The sequence below is a fragment of the Medicago truncatula genome, chromosome 8, assembly GCF_003473485.1.
Source record: "Medicago truncatula cultivar Jemalong A17 chromosome 8, MtrunA17r5.0-ANR, whole genome shotgun sequence".
NCBI lineage: Eukaryota > Viridiplantae > Streptophyta > Magnoliopsida > Fabales > Fabaceae > Medicago > Medicago truncatula.
Window position 1 is genome coordinate 42,542,209 of NC_053049.1, and position 20,764 is coordinate 42,562,972.

Sequence of the window (20,764 nt, forward strand, 5' to 3'; positions counted from 1 at the left end):
GCACTCATTTTTATAGTTAATAAAAATTATTGTTTATTTTTTTCAAAATATTTATTTATATCTTTCCAATTTTTCTAAAATAAATCAACACAACATTCTACGTGGATACAAATTGATGGCTAGTTTACTTTGTGAAAATATTTTCAGTTTTTATTTTTTAGATCATGTGTTCATTTTAGCTTGCTATGAGAAGATGATAGACTTTTCCATGACTCGACAGATTTTTAAAACAATGGAGCAGTGATAGAAATAAAAGTTCAATTCCAATTTATTGAGTTTAACATCAATCAACAAAAGCTGTTTCTAAGGCCAATTTAAGACTCCGAAAATCAATCTTATTAACAGAGTACAATGCACAGTACTAAGGGCAGAAAAAGAAAGATATATATTAAAGAATCGACCATATATCATTTAAACTCTCCTCAAACTTTGAACAAGTAGCACCTTCTCCCCACTGAGAAAGCCTCTAAAAAATGAATGAATCAGTGGACAGGTTACAAGTGGAACAAAGAAACAAAACAAACATAACTTTGCTCCATGTAAGAAGACATATCAGTGCAATAGCGGCAACCAATTACCAAAATACAAAGATCTTCAAACATTAATATCTGAGCGCTTTGTTCTCGATGAAGCACTCATTTCTGACGAACCAGACAAAGAAAATCTAGGGTAACTGTAGCTTTCAGAGACCGAAACTGGTTGTTGAGGATAGAGTGTGGGTGGTGGAGTTAGATTGCGTTGAGCCGGAAGTGGGGGAAGCATGTTATACTTGTACGGATCACTGCTTCGACTGCAATCAACAACAGTAAATTTCGTAAGGAGTTGCACAAAACATGAAAATGATTTAGACAAGAAGCAGAAAATACCCTGCATTATAAGACTGATCATCATCGATAAAACTTTCATCTATCCGCTGAGAAGATATTTCATCTATTCGCTGAGAAGATCTTTGAGGTGAAGGAATGGACCATGTAGGTGCAGGTATTTCATCTGAGAAATATCTTCTCCTAATCAACTAAAAGGAGAGGTACAAGAAAATTTAGATGACAACCCATAAATTTAAACAAAAAATAAAGGATAAAGTTATCAAAGACATCACTGACCATGCGGAAAAACTTAATCACAGCCTCCTTATCATACCTTGCTTCTTTTGCTGCCTGTAGTCATCCGACAAAAAAAATTAAAACTACTATAAGAAGAATGAACTATTAAATGAATAAATAAATAAATAAATAAATAAGAGGCAGATTTATACGTCAAATTCTATCAGATATGATTTGTTACTTCATAAGCACAACTGATACTTTAGGTTTTAAATGACTAAATGAGAAATTGAGATTCTCAGATAGTATAACATCTTAAGTTCAAAGTTTAAAACTGTTCTGAATACATCACAGTGTGCAATGTAGCAGTGATTGAGCTAAATTCATTATCCATAATGAGTGGCTATAAAGAAAATATGTTTTGACACGCTTCAAGAAACTACTGTTAGAAATATAATTTTAACCATTAGCCTTTTGATTTTGAAAATAAATTACAGATAAAAAAAATCAACTTTCTAATCTAGTTTTTTTTTAAGGGACTTCTACTTCTAATCTAGATAGTGGACAACAAAGTGAAGTGTGAAGTTTCAATGCAAGTATTTCATAATATTCAAACATTGAAGAAACACAGATGGTTGAAAATCACAGGACTTTTAAAAATTGGAACACTGTTTATTCGATCACATGGTATTTTGAATGAGAACACTATTTATCATCATTATCTATTTTCTATTTTATTTTATTCTATACTACTTCATCCGTCCCTATTTATAAGACCCCTTAAGATACATGTATTGTTCTTTTTCCAAATATTTCCCCTTATTAATACTACCAATTTGTCTTGGACTGAAAAGTCAAAATCAAATGTTTCTATACTCAAAGGGTAATTTAGTAATAGACACGCACAGCATATACATTCATTACACAACAAATTTTCTTAACATTTTAGTAATAGACACACACAGCATATACATTCATTACACAACAAATTTTCTTAACATATGAGAGAAGTGCCTAAGGGTCTTCTAATTGGGACCTGACGGAGTAACCTATTCCATATTCTCTATAGAATTTTATCTCAATAGAGTATAGAGAGAAACTATCAATATTTACTTCTATTTAGATTTTTTTTCCTATTTCTATTTAGATTTTTTTGGTTAATGTACTATTTGTTGTCCTCATCAGTCAAGTAAAGCAGATCATTTCTATGGGAACAACTGATCAAAAGATTTCATTATATCCCTTCTAAAATAGCTCTATTTCATCTGATATTTTGTGGATACAAATAGTTAAATGCCAAGTGGATATAGTAGAGAGTAAGATTAGTAAAAACAGGAGGTAACATGGAATAGCTTTGTTTTAATGGGGATCGCATAAAATTCCTCTTCATCCATCATCTAAACTCTAAAGTACCATTTCAGATACAGTGATAGGGTAAAAAAAGTTGTAAAACTCGTTTAATATGTATTTGTAAAATTCCAGCCAGCTTTAAAGTACAGAACAAACACAACTAAAATTCTGAACTGCCACTACACTGGTTAATACTTGAAACTCCTTAGAAATTAGCATTAACATCAGAATTATTCATGGAGGTGGCATATCATCTAAAGCATAGAAAGTGGCAACTCAAACTTGTAAAAGTGACACAAAATTTAGTTGAGGCGCTTACTGCAATAAGGCCTCCACCACCAGGAAAACTCTCAGTCAGTGGAAGCTCCTCACTGGATGGAAGCAAACCCTGCTTCTCGACCCATTGGCGTGCAACATCAACAAGATTCCCGCTGCTTCCTCTCGCACCTTCTTTTGCAACAATATCAGCTTTGTTACCAATAACAATATATGGAACAGGAAGACCACCAGGGCCGCCAGATCCCAAAGGAGCTGAAAATGTCCCAGTTGCAGCAATCTCAGCTGCCCACTTCTGCAAACTAGTCTTTGTTCTTCTCTGTGAAAGATCGTGAACAAAAATTACACCTGCAAATGAAGTTTAAACAATACCACTTCCTTCAAATCTAAACATGTATACAGTTTATAAAACTGAAACAATAGGAACTTTGTTGCTCACCATTAATCTGTGAATAAAAGAGAGATCGGCAATCTTTATATCGTTCATGTCCTGATACATCCCACAGTTCAACAAAGAAATCTCTCTCAGAATCACCTTTGAGGCTACTTGAAGAGCTGCCAGAATTTCCATAAGTAGTGTGCTGGAAATGAAACGGAGGATGTTCAGTAAAGACTTTGAATTACAGAAACAATGTATTCTCTTGTGTAACCCTATAATGTGAAATGCTTACCTTCACATCTACTGTACAACCAATTGTCTGGGAAGGACGGGCAATGGGAGAACCTTTAACGATAAGGTGAACTAAAGAGGACTTACCAACACCTGCAAGAATGAGAAAATATCATATATCTGCAATTAAGATATCTCTGAAAAATGGTAATAGAGAGAATCATAAAGTAGGGGGGAGGGCAAGCAGTCACATGCTCGGAAAATAAAATTATTTTCTTCACTAATGTTCGGATTCACGTCCGGGTCCTTTTTTTACATCCCAAAGCTTTTTTGACATGAAAATAGTGAAGCTACTATTTGTAGCTTGTGGTTGGATGCGCGTCTGAAGCAATTTGACCGCAATTCCAAACACACTATTCATCGTTTACCTACAGTTGACTGATGCACATCAAAGGGCATAAGTTTGGACTTGGGAAGTACAATCAATTAAGCCTAAAGATGGACAAATTGAGGGCAGTTTGGTCTAAGAAAAATGATTATATTTATATTTTCTGTTTTCAATAATTATGAAGTGTCATCTTATTTCCATCTGACTTTCTGTTTTCCCGTATTTATTATATAATAAATGGTAGAAACATCATTTTTTATGACGTGAATCAGGAAAAGGGTGAAAAGAAAATATACATTTTTGTGATTGTTAGCAAATTAAGAAATAGAAACGGTAAAGCAGAAAGTTGTGATTGTTAGCAAATTAAGAAATAGAAACGGTAAAGCAGAAAGTATTCCGTCAAATCAAGCAGGCACTAAAGAGCTATTTTAATGCACTTGACGCAACAATACCAATAAATTCAAAGCATAGTTTAATTCAGAAGCTTCAGAGAAACACCATATCTGAGAGTTTTTCAAATGCTTGCATATTCCTCTATGACAAATCTGTGGGAACTTAAGCCTACTTTATAAATGGATTATATGCAACAACTATTTATATCCCTAGTAGTAATAATAAACATTAGATTATGATATTTTTCCCCAAAGTTAATTTATAAAAATAGTTTTTACGTAAGAGTCAACACACACAGCTATAAAAGCGAGGTAGCTCGTACTCATCATTTATGTCAAATGTTGTTATTCTCACGCCACACTAGCTTCGCTCAGCTCCTGAACTTTAACCAATTCAAAATCAAATTTATATAGTCGTTTGCATTACAATCTCGATAAATTTAAACTTCCTAGAGTCAAACACCCATAGACAAAGTTAACCTACTTTCCTGTAATATTTGATTGACTGAACTAATTTTGAATAAAAATAATGCGTCCAGCATAGATCTCGAAAGTACGTCCAAAGAAATTGACATTTGTCAAAGCACATAACGTTTTTCAGAAATTTCCACCATCTTCCTACTTCTAAGTTCTGAAGCAGACTAAAGCAGACTACATAAATGTACTCTACACACTCGGCATGACACCATATATTACGGCTAATTTTAGCAACATAATAACTCTTAAAGCCTCAATCAAATATTATAACAGTTACATCACGATGACTCCGTCCCCTGATCTACGAGTTTCAGTGGCACTAGTACAAAATCCCAATGGATTTCTAAATTCCAAATACAACCTCCTTCACTCAATCAACTTGACTTTTTCCACACGACGCGGGGGAAATTTTCCATCCCCGCTAAAAAATCACAGTAAAATTAAAGCATAAAGCTCTTCTAAGGTAAGCTGGTTTCTAAGGTACATAAATAAGGTTATACTTGTAATGTAACCACCAGCTGAGTTAAATTCACCATATATTTGAGATTAAACTAGATTAATTGTGAACTTACCATAACTTGCACACTTCAAAAACAAATTCAATATAAAAATGATTTTTGCTTCCGAAAATTATAAATATATCAAATTCGGAAAATTGAACATATGCTGCTTAGTTCCACTATTGCAGGAGACAAAATTGATTATAAATTTTTTGACATGTTTGAATGTTCTCGAATAAAATTGATTTTGCCTCCAGAGTTAATTCTAAATTAAACCTATGATTTAGAGAGTTTTTTCGCTTTGACTATTGATTTTTATTCTTGAATCCATTCTTCAACTTACTTTTAGCCAGAATCAATTCTATCAAAATCAATTTTCTTGGCAGCATAACCAAACACAAACAACAATAAAAAAGGGAGTAAGAATGAAGAACCTGAGTCACCAACAACGAGCACTCTGACTTGTCCACAAAGCACTCCACCGTTATGTTCCTTATTCTCCCTCTCACGTTCCCTCCAGAACATGATTTCCAAACCCTCCAGAACTGACTAACTTCTTAAAAATGATTAATAACAAGAACCCTAAACACAGACTCAAAAGCTTTTTAATTCCACTAAACATACACTAATCAAGTTCCGTCAAAAAGATTCAACCACCAATTTTTCAAAACAAATGTCTGGAATTTTGTTCCAAAATCCATGTCACGTGAGAATTAAAACCCCATAGTAACGCATCTTCTCTGAAAGAACGTAAGAAAGTGAGAAAATGAAATCAAGAGCTTTAGCGATGGATCTGAAGAGGTTGTGGCGTTGTTCAGTTGAACGAAATTGATTTGGATGTATGGAGTACCAGGGAAGAGTAGAAGAAAGAGTTGAATAATTTGCAGAAATTGTTTGGATCAAGGGAACCCTGATGAAGGGAAAGAACTTTGAAGGAATGATGCGATCTCACTTCTCATTCGTGTAACCCACGCGATCAAATAGCACGTGATATTAATATATCTATTTTTTTTTAAATATCAAATATCTGTACTTTTTTTTTTTTTTTTGAATAAAAATATCTTTACTTTTTTAAAAGTCTAGCTTTATAATATTTTTTGTAAAGAGTTTCCAGCATATCAAACAATTTTGCAGCGTCACTACCAAAAAAATATATATTTTTGTAATATTTTATACTATTTTCTTTTGGAATTTTTTTTTTATGCTATATTGATTAGAAAAGATTAAAGAAGGAAAAAATATTTATATTTTATGCTATTTTTATGAATAAACAGGCGCAAAACACACGAACAATAAAATTAACTAAAAGCCCTTGCAAAACTATATCGGTGCAAGGTCGGTTAATATGGGTAAACAAAACTATATCGGTTGCTTGGTGTTACTGCTCGAAAGAGTTAGATGTGTAGATGTTTTGTGTTGACGGAGTAGTCGTTTGATGTAATTTAAGCCTTCCTGATTGCTCGTTTGATGTAACTTAAGCCTTCCTGATTGCTCAGTTGTCAGCGAACGCAAGTCCTTCACGATTAATCATCCTTCTTCGCAACTCCTGGATCGTTCGTCGTTTCAAGGATCGTAATGGTTTATGGTTGTCTAGCCGAGGGTTGGGGTGTGCGCCGGTCTATTTAGGTGGTGGTCTTGCAGGTTGGTTTGGTGGCTTGTTTTGTTTTGTTTTGTTTGTGTTCGAGCTGGTTCGCTTTGCACTATTGTTCCCCATTTTCTCTATCTTTGGATTTTGCCATCAGGTTATTGGTGGGTCGAGTTTTTGGACAGGTTAAGGTGTTTGCTCTGGTGGTTCGTGAGTTGAGGGGTGCCTTTTTGACTTATGTCGGGAGTCTTGTGGGCCAATCACTTTTGATTCAAGGTCAGGAGCAAGTTTGTGACTCAGGTCCTTTTAGGCTATTGTGATGTCTCATCTGATAGACTAGGACTTGAGTGGTGGTCGAAGCTGAACGTTTGAAGCAAAATCACTATCGGGTGCCTAATTGATCACTGTTGATGGTGTTGGTTCTTCGAGGAGTTGTTGTTAGGGGTTTCGGCATTTTGAGGGTGCTGGTGGTTTTTCTTTGGGGGTTTTTGGTGTTTTTATTTTCTCTTTTTTGTGTAATGATTGAGATTTATTCCCCTTATATATATATATATATATATATATATATATATATATATATATATATATATATATATATATAATATTTTGCCTTTCAAAAAAAAAAAAAAGGGCAAGCAAAGACAATCATGAATAACATCAAACAAAGTAATTGGTAAAGAAGAATGATATGTGAACAACTTTTTTCTATTTTTTAATATATTTTGCTCGATTTTGATTTACGTGCTTCTCACAAAGCTATAGGTTGCTGCATTGGTTGTCTAATTTTAGTTGTACAAAACAAACAAGGACAATGTTAACCAGTGCCCTCGGGGGCATCGGTTAAGCAGCTAAAAGAGGTAAGATTTTATTAAAAAGTGATGTAATAATTAGTTAGTCAAAAGTAATAGTTTATATTTCCAAGATAATTTTTCTCCTTTTGGATTTCTTACCTTAACTAGTGCCCACGCCCCGTGGGCACTGTGAAACCCCGATACTTCAAAATGGATGCTGTATTGTATCCTCTGCGTATCCTGCACCGATACCTGTCCGATACTTCTCGATACGTGTCAGGAAAGTATCCGAAGATTAAATTTTATTTTTTTAAAAAACAATTATCCAATACTTCCTGATACTTATCAGAAGAGTATTCGATAATTATCCTACACCGATACCTGCCCCGATATTTCCCAATTAATGTTGACTAAAAAAACTTAACTCTCGAGTACTGATGTGTTCTTTTATGGATGTAGAGTTTCTTTTTTGAATCGATATAGTATAACACTAACAATGTTCATTTTGGATAAAATATAGCACTCATGATGCTCTTTGGTATATATTGTGTATGTAATTGACTAATCATCATTCTCTTTATGTTGATGTGCTACGAGCCTATGACTGATTTTTTCTTTTTAGAGATATGACTGGTTTCTTTTGTTTGTTAATATATTTGCATATTAAAAAAATGGTATAATTATATTGTACATTTAATTATATAAATTTTTTTATTAACGTATCCTAACCGTACCGTATCTTGATTTTTGAAATTTTTCCATATCAACGTATCGTATCTCGTATTCGAGCTTCATAGGCTCTAGTTAACAAGACCAACAAACAATTACTCTATATTCCCTCCATTTCCTCCAAAGATTCACGTCATCAATAGAAGGGCGTGGAAGTAGGTTGAGTCGATAATCCGATTTTCGGGTTACTTGATCAGGTTGTTCAAAAAATTTGTTAGTAAAAAAAAGGGTTAAATGTATTTTTGGTCCCTATAAATATATGAACTTTTCGTTTTAGTCCTTCTAAAATTTTCCTTCAACTTTTCGTACCTATAAAATTTTGAATCACTACTTTTGGTCCCTATTTTAAAGTAAATTTTAGTATTTTTTTTTAATGAAATTGTACATAAATGTGTACAATATTGTAAAAATATTTCTCAAAAAAAAAAAAAATTAAGTAAAAAAAAATTAAATATGAATTTTTAACCATTAAAAATATAAAAATTTATATTAAATTCATGTTTTGGTAAAAAAAATTAATTTTTTTTGAGAGATTTTTATAATATTATGAATTTTTCTGAAAATTGGATTCAAAAATATGAATTATACATATGAGTTTACTTTAAAAGAGGGACCAAAAGTGAAGATGGAAAATTTTTTAGAGATTAAAAGTTGAAGGAAAATTTTAGAGGGACTAAAACGAAAAGTTAGTATATTTATAAGGATCAAAAACATATTTAACCCTAAAAAAAAATATGAATCAAAACTCTCCTAAAAAATATTTCTTACAAGACTCCGTTATTCAAAATTTCATCCCTAGTTTTTTTCTTCATATTCTTTAAAAAATCCAAAAATTTTAAATTAATTTTATTTGACCCGTTTTTATAAAAAAGACAGCCGCCCGAAAAATAAATAGAGTAAGAAAAGTAATAATTTTACTTGATATTGCTGATAAAAAAACACACTTTAAAACACAAGTGAATGACCCAATATAAAATAAAAAAGACACTTGCGAATCCGTCAAAGAAAAACCGGCGACCAAGCTACCTCTTTTTCATCTCACCGATGGTGCCACCGCCCACCGCCATCGTTTCTCCGCCGGCATTCGCACTCGCTCATTCAACCCAACTCAAACCTTAAAGTCGTCTGTTCTTAGACGGTCCTTTGCTTATTTGCCACGTATCCAAGCTATTACTCGTGAACTTTCAGGTATTTTTTCTTTAAACAATGCCTGCTTTTCAAATAAGAAGAAACACGCTTCACGATATACTTTGACGAATTCTACTTCGTTCAAATTCATAGCATTTTCGAGCTAACGTTTTTTTTTTTATAATTTAAATGGTAAAAACGTGTATTGCCGATTCTATTTAAGAACAGGAAGAGAAAAAAAAGATCATCGTATATTTTTTAAGTGATCATTTCATTTCATCTCATCATTATTAGAATTAAGAGAGTGTTTCATTCTTGATACATAGTATGTCTGAGGCAATTGAGGATGAAAAGGTTATCGAAGAAGTAGAAGAAGAAAAAATGAGTGTGGAAGAAGATAAATACGGAGGTGTTATTCTAACTGTCCACAAGCCTATGGATTCTTCTTCCTTTGCTTCTAAACTGCAAGATTCTATTTCCCATTGGAACAAGCACGGAAAGAAGGGAATATGGATCAATTTACCCATTCTTCATTCAAATCTTGTTGATTCTGCTGTCAAGGTATGTGCATTTTTTTACTTTACTGCTTAAATGAAGCACTTACACAACACCTCAACACAGGTGGTGATATTTTGATAAAATGAATTGTTCGATTGTAATTATATGTATTGTTAACTAGTGTCTTTGTTTGTGTCTATGTCCGTGCTTCATAAGTTAAAAGAAACCACTTATGTGATTTGGTTATATGAGTTGTCTCTGATATATATTTCACTGCAGCATATAGCTTAGAAAGTGTCTGAATGTGAATCCTAACGATTCTTTTTTCATATTATTTTCTTTATTTTGTAGGCTGGATTTAAGTACCATCATGCTGAGGCAGATTACTTGATGCTTGTATATCAGATCCCTGGTACCTCTGTTAGATTTCCCGCATATGCTTCACATCGTGTCGGTGTCGGTGCTTTTGTTTTCAATGACAAGAGGGAGGTAATCTTTCACTGTTTCATCATTGATTTATCTTTGACACTAATCTTTCATGTTTGAATTTTCTACATCATGCAAAATACATGTTACAGATTAATTTTAGACCGATTGTATTTGGATAACTTCATACAAACTTATCTTGCAATTTACAAACAAATAACCGATGTTCGGTAAATGTATAAGCTTTTAGAAATGTACAAGGATAAGTATTATGGAAAATCTGAGAACTAGTCAGTTTAATTTTGGTCTTTGTTTTTTCAAAAGTATAAAAGCACAAAGAACACATGTAAGGATGTATATATTAAAAAATTTGGTTGACATTCCTAGACTCTCAAACTTCTATGTGCTTGGATAGCTTTCACTAACATTTTGTATAATGGACATTTTTTTCTTTGACTACTTTAGACCTTTTTGGCCTACAATGTTAACACATTTCCAAGAGGTAATTGTATGCCCAGTTCTGTTATTTGAACATCTGGTTTGAGGCACCTAATGTGATACTGTATACCTCTCTATCTTTATCTTTCAGTAACTTACTTTTCGTCATATACAACGCACACTACAACAACAACAACCACCATACCTTATCCCACTAAGTGTAAGTGGGATCGGCCACATGGATGAAATTACGCCATAATATTCTATCATATACCATATTTCGATCCCACTCATTAATCTGTAGATCTTTCTTAATGGTTTCTCATATAGTTTTTCTAGGTCTTCCTCTGTCTATAGTGAGCTGACTACCCTTCATCTGACCTACTCTCCTCACTACAGAATCAACATGTCTTCTCTCTAATTGGTGTCCAATTTTGATGATCAATTCTAACATCATTTCCCTTGTTTGTCTTTGTTCCCCGACCAACAACTTGTAGTCCTTTATTACTTATGTGGTTATTATATTGCTTGTGCTAAATAAATTCGTGTTTTATATTCTGATAATACAAGTCCCTTATTCTGTTTAGATCGTCTTGTTTCATAGGTGCTTGTGGTTCAAGAAACCAGTGGTAAATTTGGAGGCACGGGTGTATGGAAGATACCTACTGGAGTTGTTGATGAAGTATGATAACAAATTGATTACTGATCAAATTATGAAACATTTAAAATGATTTGATCAACGTCTGAAACATTTAAAATTATCTTTTGATACATTTTAATTCTATTTGCAGGGTGAGGATATTTGCAATGCTGCAATTAGAGAAGTTAAGGAAGAGACAGGGGTAAGCAAACACAAACTATATAATTTTAATTAGAGTATTTTGCTTCTAGTTTGTTCTAATAACAACAAATTCTATAAATAAAATTATAAATTACGCTTTGTCAGTTTTTTTTTTTGTCTCTGACAGATTTATTAATATTGTAACTAAGTATTCATCAATATAAAATATGATTAATCATTAGTGATATTTATATTACTCCATTGAATAGTATACCATAGTCATGTTCTATGGCCTTTATCGTGTTCTTTAACACTTCTTTTAACCAAAGCCTCCGTTAGTTATTTCACAACAAAAAGACTATGCTTCTTTCTTTTAAATTTATTACTTTTTTATGAAAATTTCTTAATGAATATTTTCATCATGTCATTTGATTAACTATATGTTTTCCAAAATCAGTTTTTGCTGCACTTAGAAACAATTAAAATCCGACCAGGTTATGGGTTTGACTTGGATCTTGTTTTGGCAAACATTATGCTAGTTGAGTTTATTTTCTTTATAGTTTATTTTCATGTGTTTTCTGGACCTTCTTAAAGTCTCATGCCGTTACTTTTCTTCTTCCTTTAGATAGAGACGAAGTTTGTTGAAGTTTTAGCATTCAGGTAATAGTAACCCACTAACTTCATCTACTAGCATGTGGTGTGAATATTGCCATACATGTTTTTAATTGTTTCATATGCATTTTACTCAAGAACCACCATATTGCTATGCATATAGTTTCACAAATTTTCTGGCTGAAATATATGGCATGTGACTGACCTGTATTTTCTCCTTCCTTTGTCTCTTTGGTATCAGGCAAAGCCATAAATCTTTCTTCCAGAAATCAGATTTGTTCTTTGTTTGCATGTTGCAACCTCAATCCTCTGACATTCAACGTCAGGCCTCAGAAATTGAAGCAGCTAAGGTATATATATTTGTATATGTTCTAAAGGCCATTTGAAATGAATCCCACTAATTGAGTGGTCATCTATTGGCATGTCTTTTTTAATTTTTTTTATCAATTGATATGTTTCAACTTATTAAAAATATCACACTTTTTTTACTATGTTTTAGAAACTTTGTAGAGGAAATAGTAGAAACGTGTATTTGTTATTTCACCATTTCCTTTACACACGAAACAATGACAGTCATATGATACTTTCGCTATTATATAAAAATTATCAATTGAAAAAGAAAACAAAATACTATACTCTTGTAAAGCTACATGTCAATGAAGGTTATATGCTGATAATCTATCCTGAAATTGGTACTAGCAAAATTTGTAAAGTCTTGAGTTGTTTATAACCGGTGGTGACCATTCTAACATAGTTTGTTTTTCTATTTAGTGGATGCCAATTAAAGATTATGCAGCTCAACCTTTTGTGCAAGAAAATGAGCTCTTCGATTTTATTGCGAAAATATGCTTAAAAAAATTGGATGGCAGCTACACTGGGTTTTCTAACTTTTTATCCACAACATCTTCTGGCAAAAAAGCTTATCTGTATTTTAACAATACAGATATTGCTAGCCATTTGTTAGCTTCCAATCATGAGCAAGCTTATCATTAAGCTTGCTTTGTAAGTCTCAATGAATATTTTCTTCCAATCGTGCTCGAAGCCTGGTTTTAATATGACGTCATCTTACTGTTTGTACATTTTATATTGTCATCCTTTGTGTAGGGAACTGTTGTTTTACTAGTTCACTTCCTAACTACACCTTTAACCTTACAGTTTCAATTTTGAATTGCAATACATAATAGATGTCTCAATGGCCACCATTGTATATTTAGTCAAAGTAATAGCCAGTTTTTATTTTTTATTTTTTTTATTTTAGATGTTTGACCCCTTGAAGTTTACTACAATTAAGTGTTAGTAAGGTTGAGTTGAGATTGGTTTTAGAATGAACGGATTATTTTTCACAAGCTTACTTAAGGGTTTATACAGCTTGAGGGAAGAGAGAAGTAATGGGTGATGAAATACGGTGTGATGCGAAATGAGAGAAATAAAGAAATGTAAAGGTCGTATGAAAATGAAATGTGTGAGAAGTTCATATGAAAATGAGATGTGTGAAAATATCATACCTTTTGAGTAAAATAATGAGAGAAAGAGACGGATGTTTCAAAATTGCAAGTACAGTCCGTTGTTAGCTGAACATGGCGTTTTAAAGGGGAACATCCTGAATTTTTCTGTTTGCGAAGTTCAGGACCCTTGAATTTGGATATGAAATGTTGAGGGAGAATAAACAGCTCCAATTTTGTAGGAATTGAGCCAAGGATTACATTGCTCCAAGATTCTGAAAATGTCTTTATACATGATAAAATAGTTTAAATAAATTATAAATATTAAAGAAAAAATCACACCAAAGCTATACACTCCTTTTATACTCCCTGACCCTTAGATTTTATTTATAAGCAAAATTTAGGTCAACAAAAATCATGCATGTGTCTAAATTTATTGATAGAAATGTCTGTTATAAATAAGATTAGAGTGTATCATATGATCTCCATAAACTTGGTATGGACATTACATATGAGGATGAATTTCTAGCCACTATGTTATTTTTTTTTAAAAAGTATATCATATAAAATATTTTTTTAGGGACGTATAGAATAGATATTATATAATCTATTTATAAAAAATTGTGGCGTGGATTAAAGTCGATAATAGTAATCATGTAGTATCTATCCCTCTCTAAAAAAAATCACGTAGTATCAATCAATATTAATCACAATCATAAGTTGCTTTCTTTTTTTAGGGGAATCATAAGTTGCCTTATTATATGCATAAAAAAAAATCGTAAGTTTCCTTACAAATAGGAGCACAACGCAAGACAGGCGTGTGTGCATATACATTAGCTGAATTGGGACCTTAGTAGTTTAGTTAGTAGTATAAGTAATGAGTGATTCAAATTTTCACTACTTCCATTCTACCTTAATTAAGTCGGTTCGTTCCTCTGCTCATTCATATCTTTCTTTGCTTTAAATTGTTACATTATTAATTAAGAATATCTTTAGTATCTTTTTAAATTACAGTAGAGTATCTTTTACCATTATATTGTTTATTTTTATAATGATTTGTTCTTGATTTATGATTGAGTGAGTTTATGTACCTCTATTAATAGAGATTACTATTCAAGTTTTGTTAAACCCTAGCCTCTGTAATAGAATCCTAACTTGTTGCTTAGACATGGTGGCCATCAGAAATATTCTGCTTTTGTTTCTTTGTATTACTGTTTTTACTCCAATTCTGCTTTACACTTACACTGATAATCTCACCGCCGTCAACTACTCCTCCGGTGTGTTTCTCATTGTTTGCTTATTGAATTCACATTTCTAACTTTAACACACTAACCTAAATTCTTTCTTTATTTTTACTTTCTTTTTTATGCATTCTGCAGCTGAACAAGAGTTTGTTCATAATGTAACTACTTTTGTAAGTAATAGTATTTGAAAGAATTATTACTACTTTGATTGTTTATTTTTTGTTGATTGAGATCTTTGAATTTGTCGAGTTTCTCTTGTTATGTCATGTCAGGTTGTCGATCAACAAACTTATCTGCATATGTGGATGAACTCCTTGGTAATTTAATTTCCTGTTGAAATTTCTCATTTTGATAACAGGAAATCTCTACCGTCCTTCAGAAACCGATTAGGGTTGTGTATCCAGAGGACTCTTCAAACATAAATAATTTGCCTCATGATATAGTAAGTGACATATTGTTTTGCTTCTGATCAAACATCCGAACTATATAAGTGACATATTTACATCATGGTATTGTTTTGCTTGCTATTGTTAGTTTGTTCACCAAGGGTACAAAACATTCCTTAGGTTTCTGGTCATGCTAGGAAATTTATACTTGTCTATTTATATGAGTAGGCTGTGCATAATTTATCAAATATAGTATTTAGTGTACTTGCTTTAATTTGTTTTCCTATTAGGAGTTTAAATCTGACTGTATTGATATCTCAAACACACTTCTTAATTGTGAAAGAACACCTGTTCGTGTTTAATGTCCTTTCGTCAGCATGATGGATGCATGGCTGAAATGCATCTTTGTATGCACTTGTGGACTGTGGTTAGACACAATTATTTTATGCAGGTGCTATCATGGCAGTGTAAATACAACACATGCATGTTCGTTGGATTCAATATTTCCATCCATCTCTTCATTGCTTTGGCTTTGATATATATGTATTTTGTATAAGCGAGGAAAACAAACCTTAGTGCTGATTGAAATTTTCTTCTTTAAATTTGGTTCATCTTCTTTCAGCTTACTGAGCAAGGGAAACAACATATTGAATCTCCTAGCGAAGTAAACAATAAAGGACCTGTGTTACAAAAAACCATCAAGCATAATGGCAAAACATCATCTGTTGCTCTGGTACGGAAACTAAAGGATCAGCTCATCCAAGCTAAAGTTTATCTTTCCCTTCAGAAAATAAAGAAAATTCCCTATCTCACTCGGGAGCTTCAGTTACGGGTAAAGGAAATTTCACGAACACTTGGAGATGCAAGCAAAGATTCTAGCTTGCCAAAGAAGTAAGTGAGCCTTTAAGAATCTTCATGTCATCAGGATTTTCCAATTTTATTGTAGCTAGTAAGTTAGTTTTTTTTTTTTCAAATGGGGAAGGGGGAATTTTTATTGATTCACGTAGCACTAATTGCCATTTTACAACTGTCCCCAATGGGATTCGAGCTCAACATCTTGAGGTTACAAGGCTACGCTTTAACCACTGAGCTATCCCCTCACGTGTCAGCTATGACGTTAGTTATTTCATCTTTAACTTTATTCTGCAGCAGCATATAAATATGTTGAATAGTTTAGCTCTGCACTGATCTACATTCATTATCCGGTTTAAACTTACATTTGTAATACTACTAATGCAGTGCAAACGAGAGAATGAAGGCAATGGAGCAATCATTGATGAAAGGAAGAAAAATTCAAAATGATTGTGCCACAGCTGCGAAGAAGCTTAGGGCTATGATCCACTTATCAGAGGATAAGCTTCGAGCACACGAGAAAAAGAACTTGTTCTTAACACAGTTGACAGCAAAGACACTGCCTAAAGGTCTCCAATGTCTTTCGCTGCGCCTTACATCTGAATATTATAACTTGAATTCTTCTCAGCAAGAATTCCCCAATCAAGAGAACATAGAAGATCCTGGACTATACCATTATGCAATATTCTCGGATAACATATTGGCAACAGCCGTTGTTGTGAATTCTACTGCTGCCCATGCTAAGGTAAGTTATTTTCACCGGAATTTTTTTTAAGTTATTTGGTGTACCTTTACAGTTAAATTGATGTTCTCTCAGTTTTGTCACAAACTAATTTGTTTCCATTCTATTTGGCCCCGAGGTAGTGATGAATAAAAGATGGAAAGGAAAACACTAAAATGTTACATTTTTCTTTCTGATCAGCATCACTATTAATTTAATTTTAATAAATTTGCAGGATGCCTCAAAACATGTTTTCCACATTGTTACTGATAGGCTCAATTATGCGGCAATGAGGATGTGGTTTCTGGCGAATCCACCTAGAAAGGCGACAATTCAAGTTGAGAATATTGAAGATTTTTCGTGGTTGAATTCGAGTTATAGTCCAGTTCTTAAGGAACTAGATTCTCCTTATATGATTAATTATTACTTGAAAACTCCTTTTGATTCTAAACTCAAGTTTCGGAATCCCAAGTATTTATCTATTTTGAATCACCTCCGCTTCTACTTGCCAGAGATATTCCCAAAGCTCAAGAAAGTTCTGTTTTTGGATGATGATGTAGTTGTGCAGAAGGATCTTACTGATCTTTGGTCAATTACTTTGAAGGGTAACATAAATGGTGCTGTCGAAACTTGTACAAAAAAATTCCATCGATTTGATAGTTACCTTAACTTCTCAAATCCTCTTGTTGCAAAGAATTTTGACCCTCGTGCTTGTGGATGGGCATATGGTATGAATGTTTTTGATTTAGTCGAATGGAAGAAGCAAAACATCACAGAGGTGTACCACAATTGGCAGAAGCTGGTAAGACACTTTAATCTACTTTTCCAAAACATCACAAAATTGAGTGAAATGCATCTATTGTTAACTTGTCTTATTTTTCTTGTACCAATTTATATTGCTATTTTTGTTCTTAACAATTTTTCCTCTTTAATTAATCTGACTACAGAATCATGATAGACAACTATGGAAGTTAGGAACACTGCCACCTGGTCTTATAACATTCTGGAAACGCACGTTCCCGCTGAACCGATCTTGGCATGTCTTAGGTCTTGGCTACAACCCCAATGTCAACCAAAAAGATATTGAAAGGGCTGCTGTAATTCACTATAACGGAAACTTGAAACCGTGGCTGGAGATAAGTATACCGAAGTTTAAAGGTTATTGGACGAAGTATGTTGATTATGAGAGTGAGTATTTGCGAGAATGCAATATCAATCAATAATAGGTCTCACAGTACCTTTAAACGTTTAAGTTTCTTGGTCTTAAGGCTCTTAGCTATAGGTTGCAATTCCATCTGTGTAAAGATTTATTTATTTATTTATCATTCTTTTTGTATACATTTAATTTCAATACGTGACAGAATTTTTTAAATAACATGTTGGTTGACTCGTGTGCTAAATATTTCCTAACAAGGTAACCGTTTTCATTTCTCATTTATATATTGACGTACACTAGTAATAATTGAAAGAAAGAAAGATGTGGGAAAATACAATTTGAGAGGGGGGAGTGGTTGATTAATTATATGCATCAGAATGAACAAAAGAGATTTGGCTGCAGTGGGAGGTAAATGGAATCTCATGGTTATGAACACCTTCATAACTTGTTATCACATAGCTCGAATCATCTCTATCCCTTTCCACCCTTTTCTTCACATTACATCCCACACTTGAACATTTGTAGTAGTTCCTGTCTCATCATTAATTCAATTCAATATTTTAGCTTGTTAAAATATATAAAGTCAAAACAAAGAATTTTTTTATGTTGTTGTATTTCAGAATGCTTAGCCAAATCTCGTTTTTTATCATCTAGCTAGCTTTAATGAAATTTCAAACTAGGGTCCATTTGTCAAACCTAACTAATTTATTTATGTTAAGACAAGAGTAGTCCCTATCTCAAGCTATTAGTCAGCACTATGCCCAGCAGCCACAACATTATCTAGCTACCTGAAATACTGCCCTATCCATTGGTTAGTTTAACTAAAAGTTAAGTAGCTTAGTTAAGTTAAATTTCTAAAGCTTATGTTGAATAGTAGTAAAAAAAAAGTAATTAATATTTTACTAATAAAAAATTTCAAATATAAATAATTTAAACGTGAAACTTATTGAAGGAATTGATGACATGTTTGCTGTGATGAAACGATGCTTGAAAATCATTCAAAACACTAATCACAATAAATATCGTCGCTTTTTTAAATAAAAAGTTTAGGATTTTCCATATTCTTACTATTGGAACATTAATTCATGTTGTTTCAACAAAGTCATAAACATAAAAAATTAAATTAGACTAAGTTAAGAATTGAATTTCTAATTACTAAACTAATTAACAAATTAAAAGAAAGTAGTAAAAAGATATAAGTTAAATTTAAAGTAATACTTATATTCATTTTTCTTCGTTCTTTTTGCAGATTCAACCTCAAATGAGTCATCATTTAACATCGTCAATCATTCTTAGTCAATCATTGTTAGAGTTTCAAATAATTTTCAAATATGCAAGATATTTCTCCACCGTAATGCTACTTTGTTCAAATACAAAATGAAATTTAAGGTGTAAAAAATTAAGTTTATACATAGTATTTTCCTTTTATTACCTTAGGTTAGGACTGTTCTTCACGGACTTCTTCCCGTACTTCCTCCACTTGTATCCATCATCCATAATCTCAAGCTCTGATCTTGTTCTAAAGGCTATCTTTTGCCCCGCTTCCCCTTTATTTCGCTTAATCCCATTTTTGTATTTTCTGCAAAAACATTATTCCCCACAACCCAAAATATATACACTTTATTAGCAAAAAAAAACTGTAATGTTTATACGAATGAAGTAATGAACCGATGGTATATGCTTCATTAATCCTTCAATAAATAAACAGTCTTACACATTGTATAGTACATGATTGCATTTCCTTAAGGGAGCTTTGTTTATTGTCGTGATTTCTTAAAACAAATCCTTTCAAAGAGTACACTTTTAGACGATAAAAAACACCATTTTGTTCACGTTTAAGAAACTATATTTTTCATGTTGCAAAGTGTACTTCTGAATGAGATTGGTTTTTAAGAAACTTGGAGGATAAAAACAAGCTCCCTTTTCTTAATTTTAAATGAACAAGAGAAAAACAAATTAAGGGAGAAGGAAATTACATGTTATTGTTCTTAGAAGTAGCATCATTGAATTCTTGATTGACATCATTGAATGTTACCTTCTCTAATGATTCGGTACTTTGTGACCGAGATTCTTGATCATGGTGATCAATACAAATATCATCAAGCATAAGATAATCAGATAGTATAAACTCAGAAGAGGGATTAGGAATCATCATATGAGTAGAGTGAGCAAAGTTTGGGGTAGCATGAGGGTTTACAAAATAGTAGTCCATTGCATAGATAAACTCAGTTATGGGTTGTTGGTATATAAATGGTAGTGTGTGCAATTGTGCACATAATATTTTGTTTTTCTATGACTATAGGCCATTGATTTCTATATATACACTATTATATTGCATTATTATAAAATAATGCTAGCATCTTTATTGTAGAAGGATGAAAATAGTGATTTCTCTGATATGCTTTTCTGTTGATCGTTCCAAACACCTTCCTAGATGGATTCCATGAAGGTTCCTATCTTGGACTTTAAGGTGGCGTCATAATGATGACGTTATTTTCTAATTGAGGCCACTAAAGGTTACTGTCTACTGTCTAGTATCAATCACCGTTATATTAGACATAGATCAGAATACATATTTGAATTAAAACTATTTCTTCCATTTTAAGTGTCTTTTTATGATGAATTTTTCGTTTCTATTTAAATGTTTTTTAATTTTATTTTAAGGATATAATTTGTCAATTATATTATTTGTCAATTACTCTTATCTTTTTTAATAAAATTAATTAATGTTATTTATTTCGAAAATTAAAGTTTATTTTTTTTAAACAAAGATTGTTTCTTGTTATCTTCAATTTAATAAAATTTTGTTCCGAACAATGGTTCCAAGATGAGTTACAATTCTATAAATAAGATGGGTAACAATTGTTAAAAATTTCAAATGTGACTCCAGCATTGGTTGAAGCTTTAACTTTTAATTAAAGGAGTTAAAAGAAAGTTAA

At 32.4% G+C, this 20,764-nt stretch overlaps 3 protein-coding genes across 5 annotated transcripts; 1 reads left to right on the forward strand and 2 right to left on the reverse strand.

Moving 5' to 3' along the window:
* Positions 1–246: 246 nt before the first annotated feature.
* Positions 247–6,016, reverse strand: LOC11427447 (small GTPase LIP1). Its single transcript, XM_003630066.4, has 7 exons — positions 5,471–6,016; positions 3,341–3,432; positions 3,109–3,250; positions 2,713–3,017; positions 1,104–1,157; positions 867–1,015; positions 247–790 (listed from the first exon to the last, which is right to left on the reverse strand). Exons 1-7 carry the CDS (start codon positions 5,559–5,561, stop codon positions 595–597), a joined length of 1,029 nt encoding a protein of 342 aa, XP_003630114.1. The 5' UTR covers positions 5,562–6,016; the 3' UTR covers positions 247–594.
* A 3,074-nt stretch (positions 6,017–9,090) lies between these two features.
* Positions 9,091–18,007, forward strand: LOC25501943 (probable galacturonosyltransferase 4). 3 transcript variants are annotated; one of them, XM_024772736.2, is made up of 12 exons: positions 9,091–9,329; positions 9,596–9,830; positions 10,119–10,256; positions 11,236–11,313; positions 11,423–11,473; positions 12,038–12,072; positions 12,266–12,374; positions 15,069–15,152; positions 15,719–15,987; positions 16,336–16,693; positions 16,905–17,471; positions 17,617–18,007. In XM_024772736.2, the coding sequence occupies exons 2-12, from the start codon at positions 9,597–9,599 to the stop codon at positions 17,890–17,892; spliced, it is 2,199 nt and encodes a 732-aa protein (XP_024628504.1). In that variant the 5' UTR covers positions 9,091–9,329; position 9,596; the 3' UTR covers positions 17,893–18,007. The 3 variants fall into 3 exon arrangements, with proteins under 3 accessions (XP_024628504.1, XP_013446850.1, XP_039684886.1); XM_039828952.1 differs by lacking the exons at positions 9,091–9,329; positions 9,596–9,830; positions 12,038–12,072 and having other exon boundaries at positions 10,242–10,256; XM_013591396.3 differs by lacking the exons at positions 15,069–15,152; positions 15,719–15,987; positions 16,336–16,693; positions 16,905–17,471; positions 17,617–18,007 and adding an exon at positions 12,796–13,281.
* A 69-nt stretch (positions 18,008–18,076) lies between these two features.
* LOC11436175 (probable WRKY transcription factor 51) lies at positions 18,077–20,256 on the reverse strand. Its single transcript, XM_003630070.3, has 3 exons — positions 19,802–20,256; positions 19,258–19,404; positions 18,077–18,356 (listed from the first exon to the last, which is right to left on the reverse strand). Exons 1-3 carry the CDS (start codon positions 20,035–20,037, stop codon positions 18,185–18,187), a joined length of 555 nt encoding a protein of 184 aa, XP_003630118.1. The 5' UTR covers positions 20,038–20,256; the 3' UTR covers positions 18,077–18,184.
* Positions 20,257–20,764: the final 508 nt, after the last annotated feature.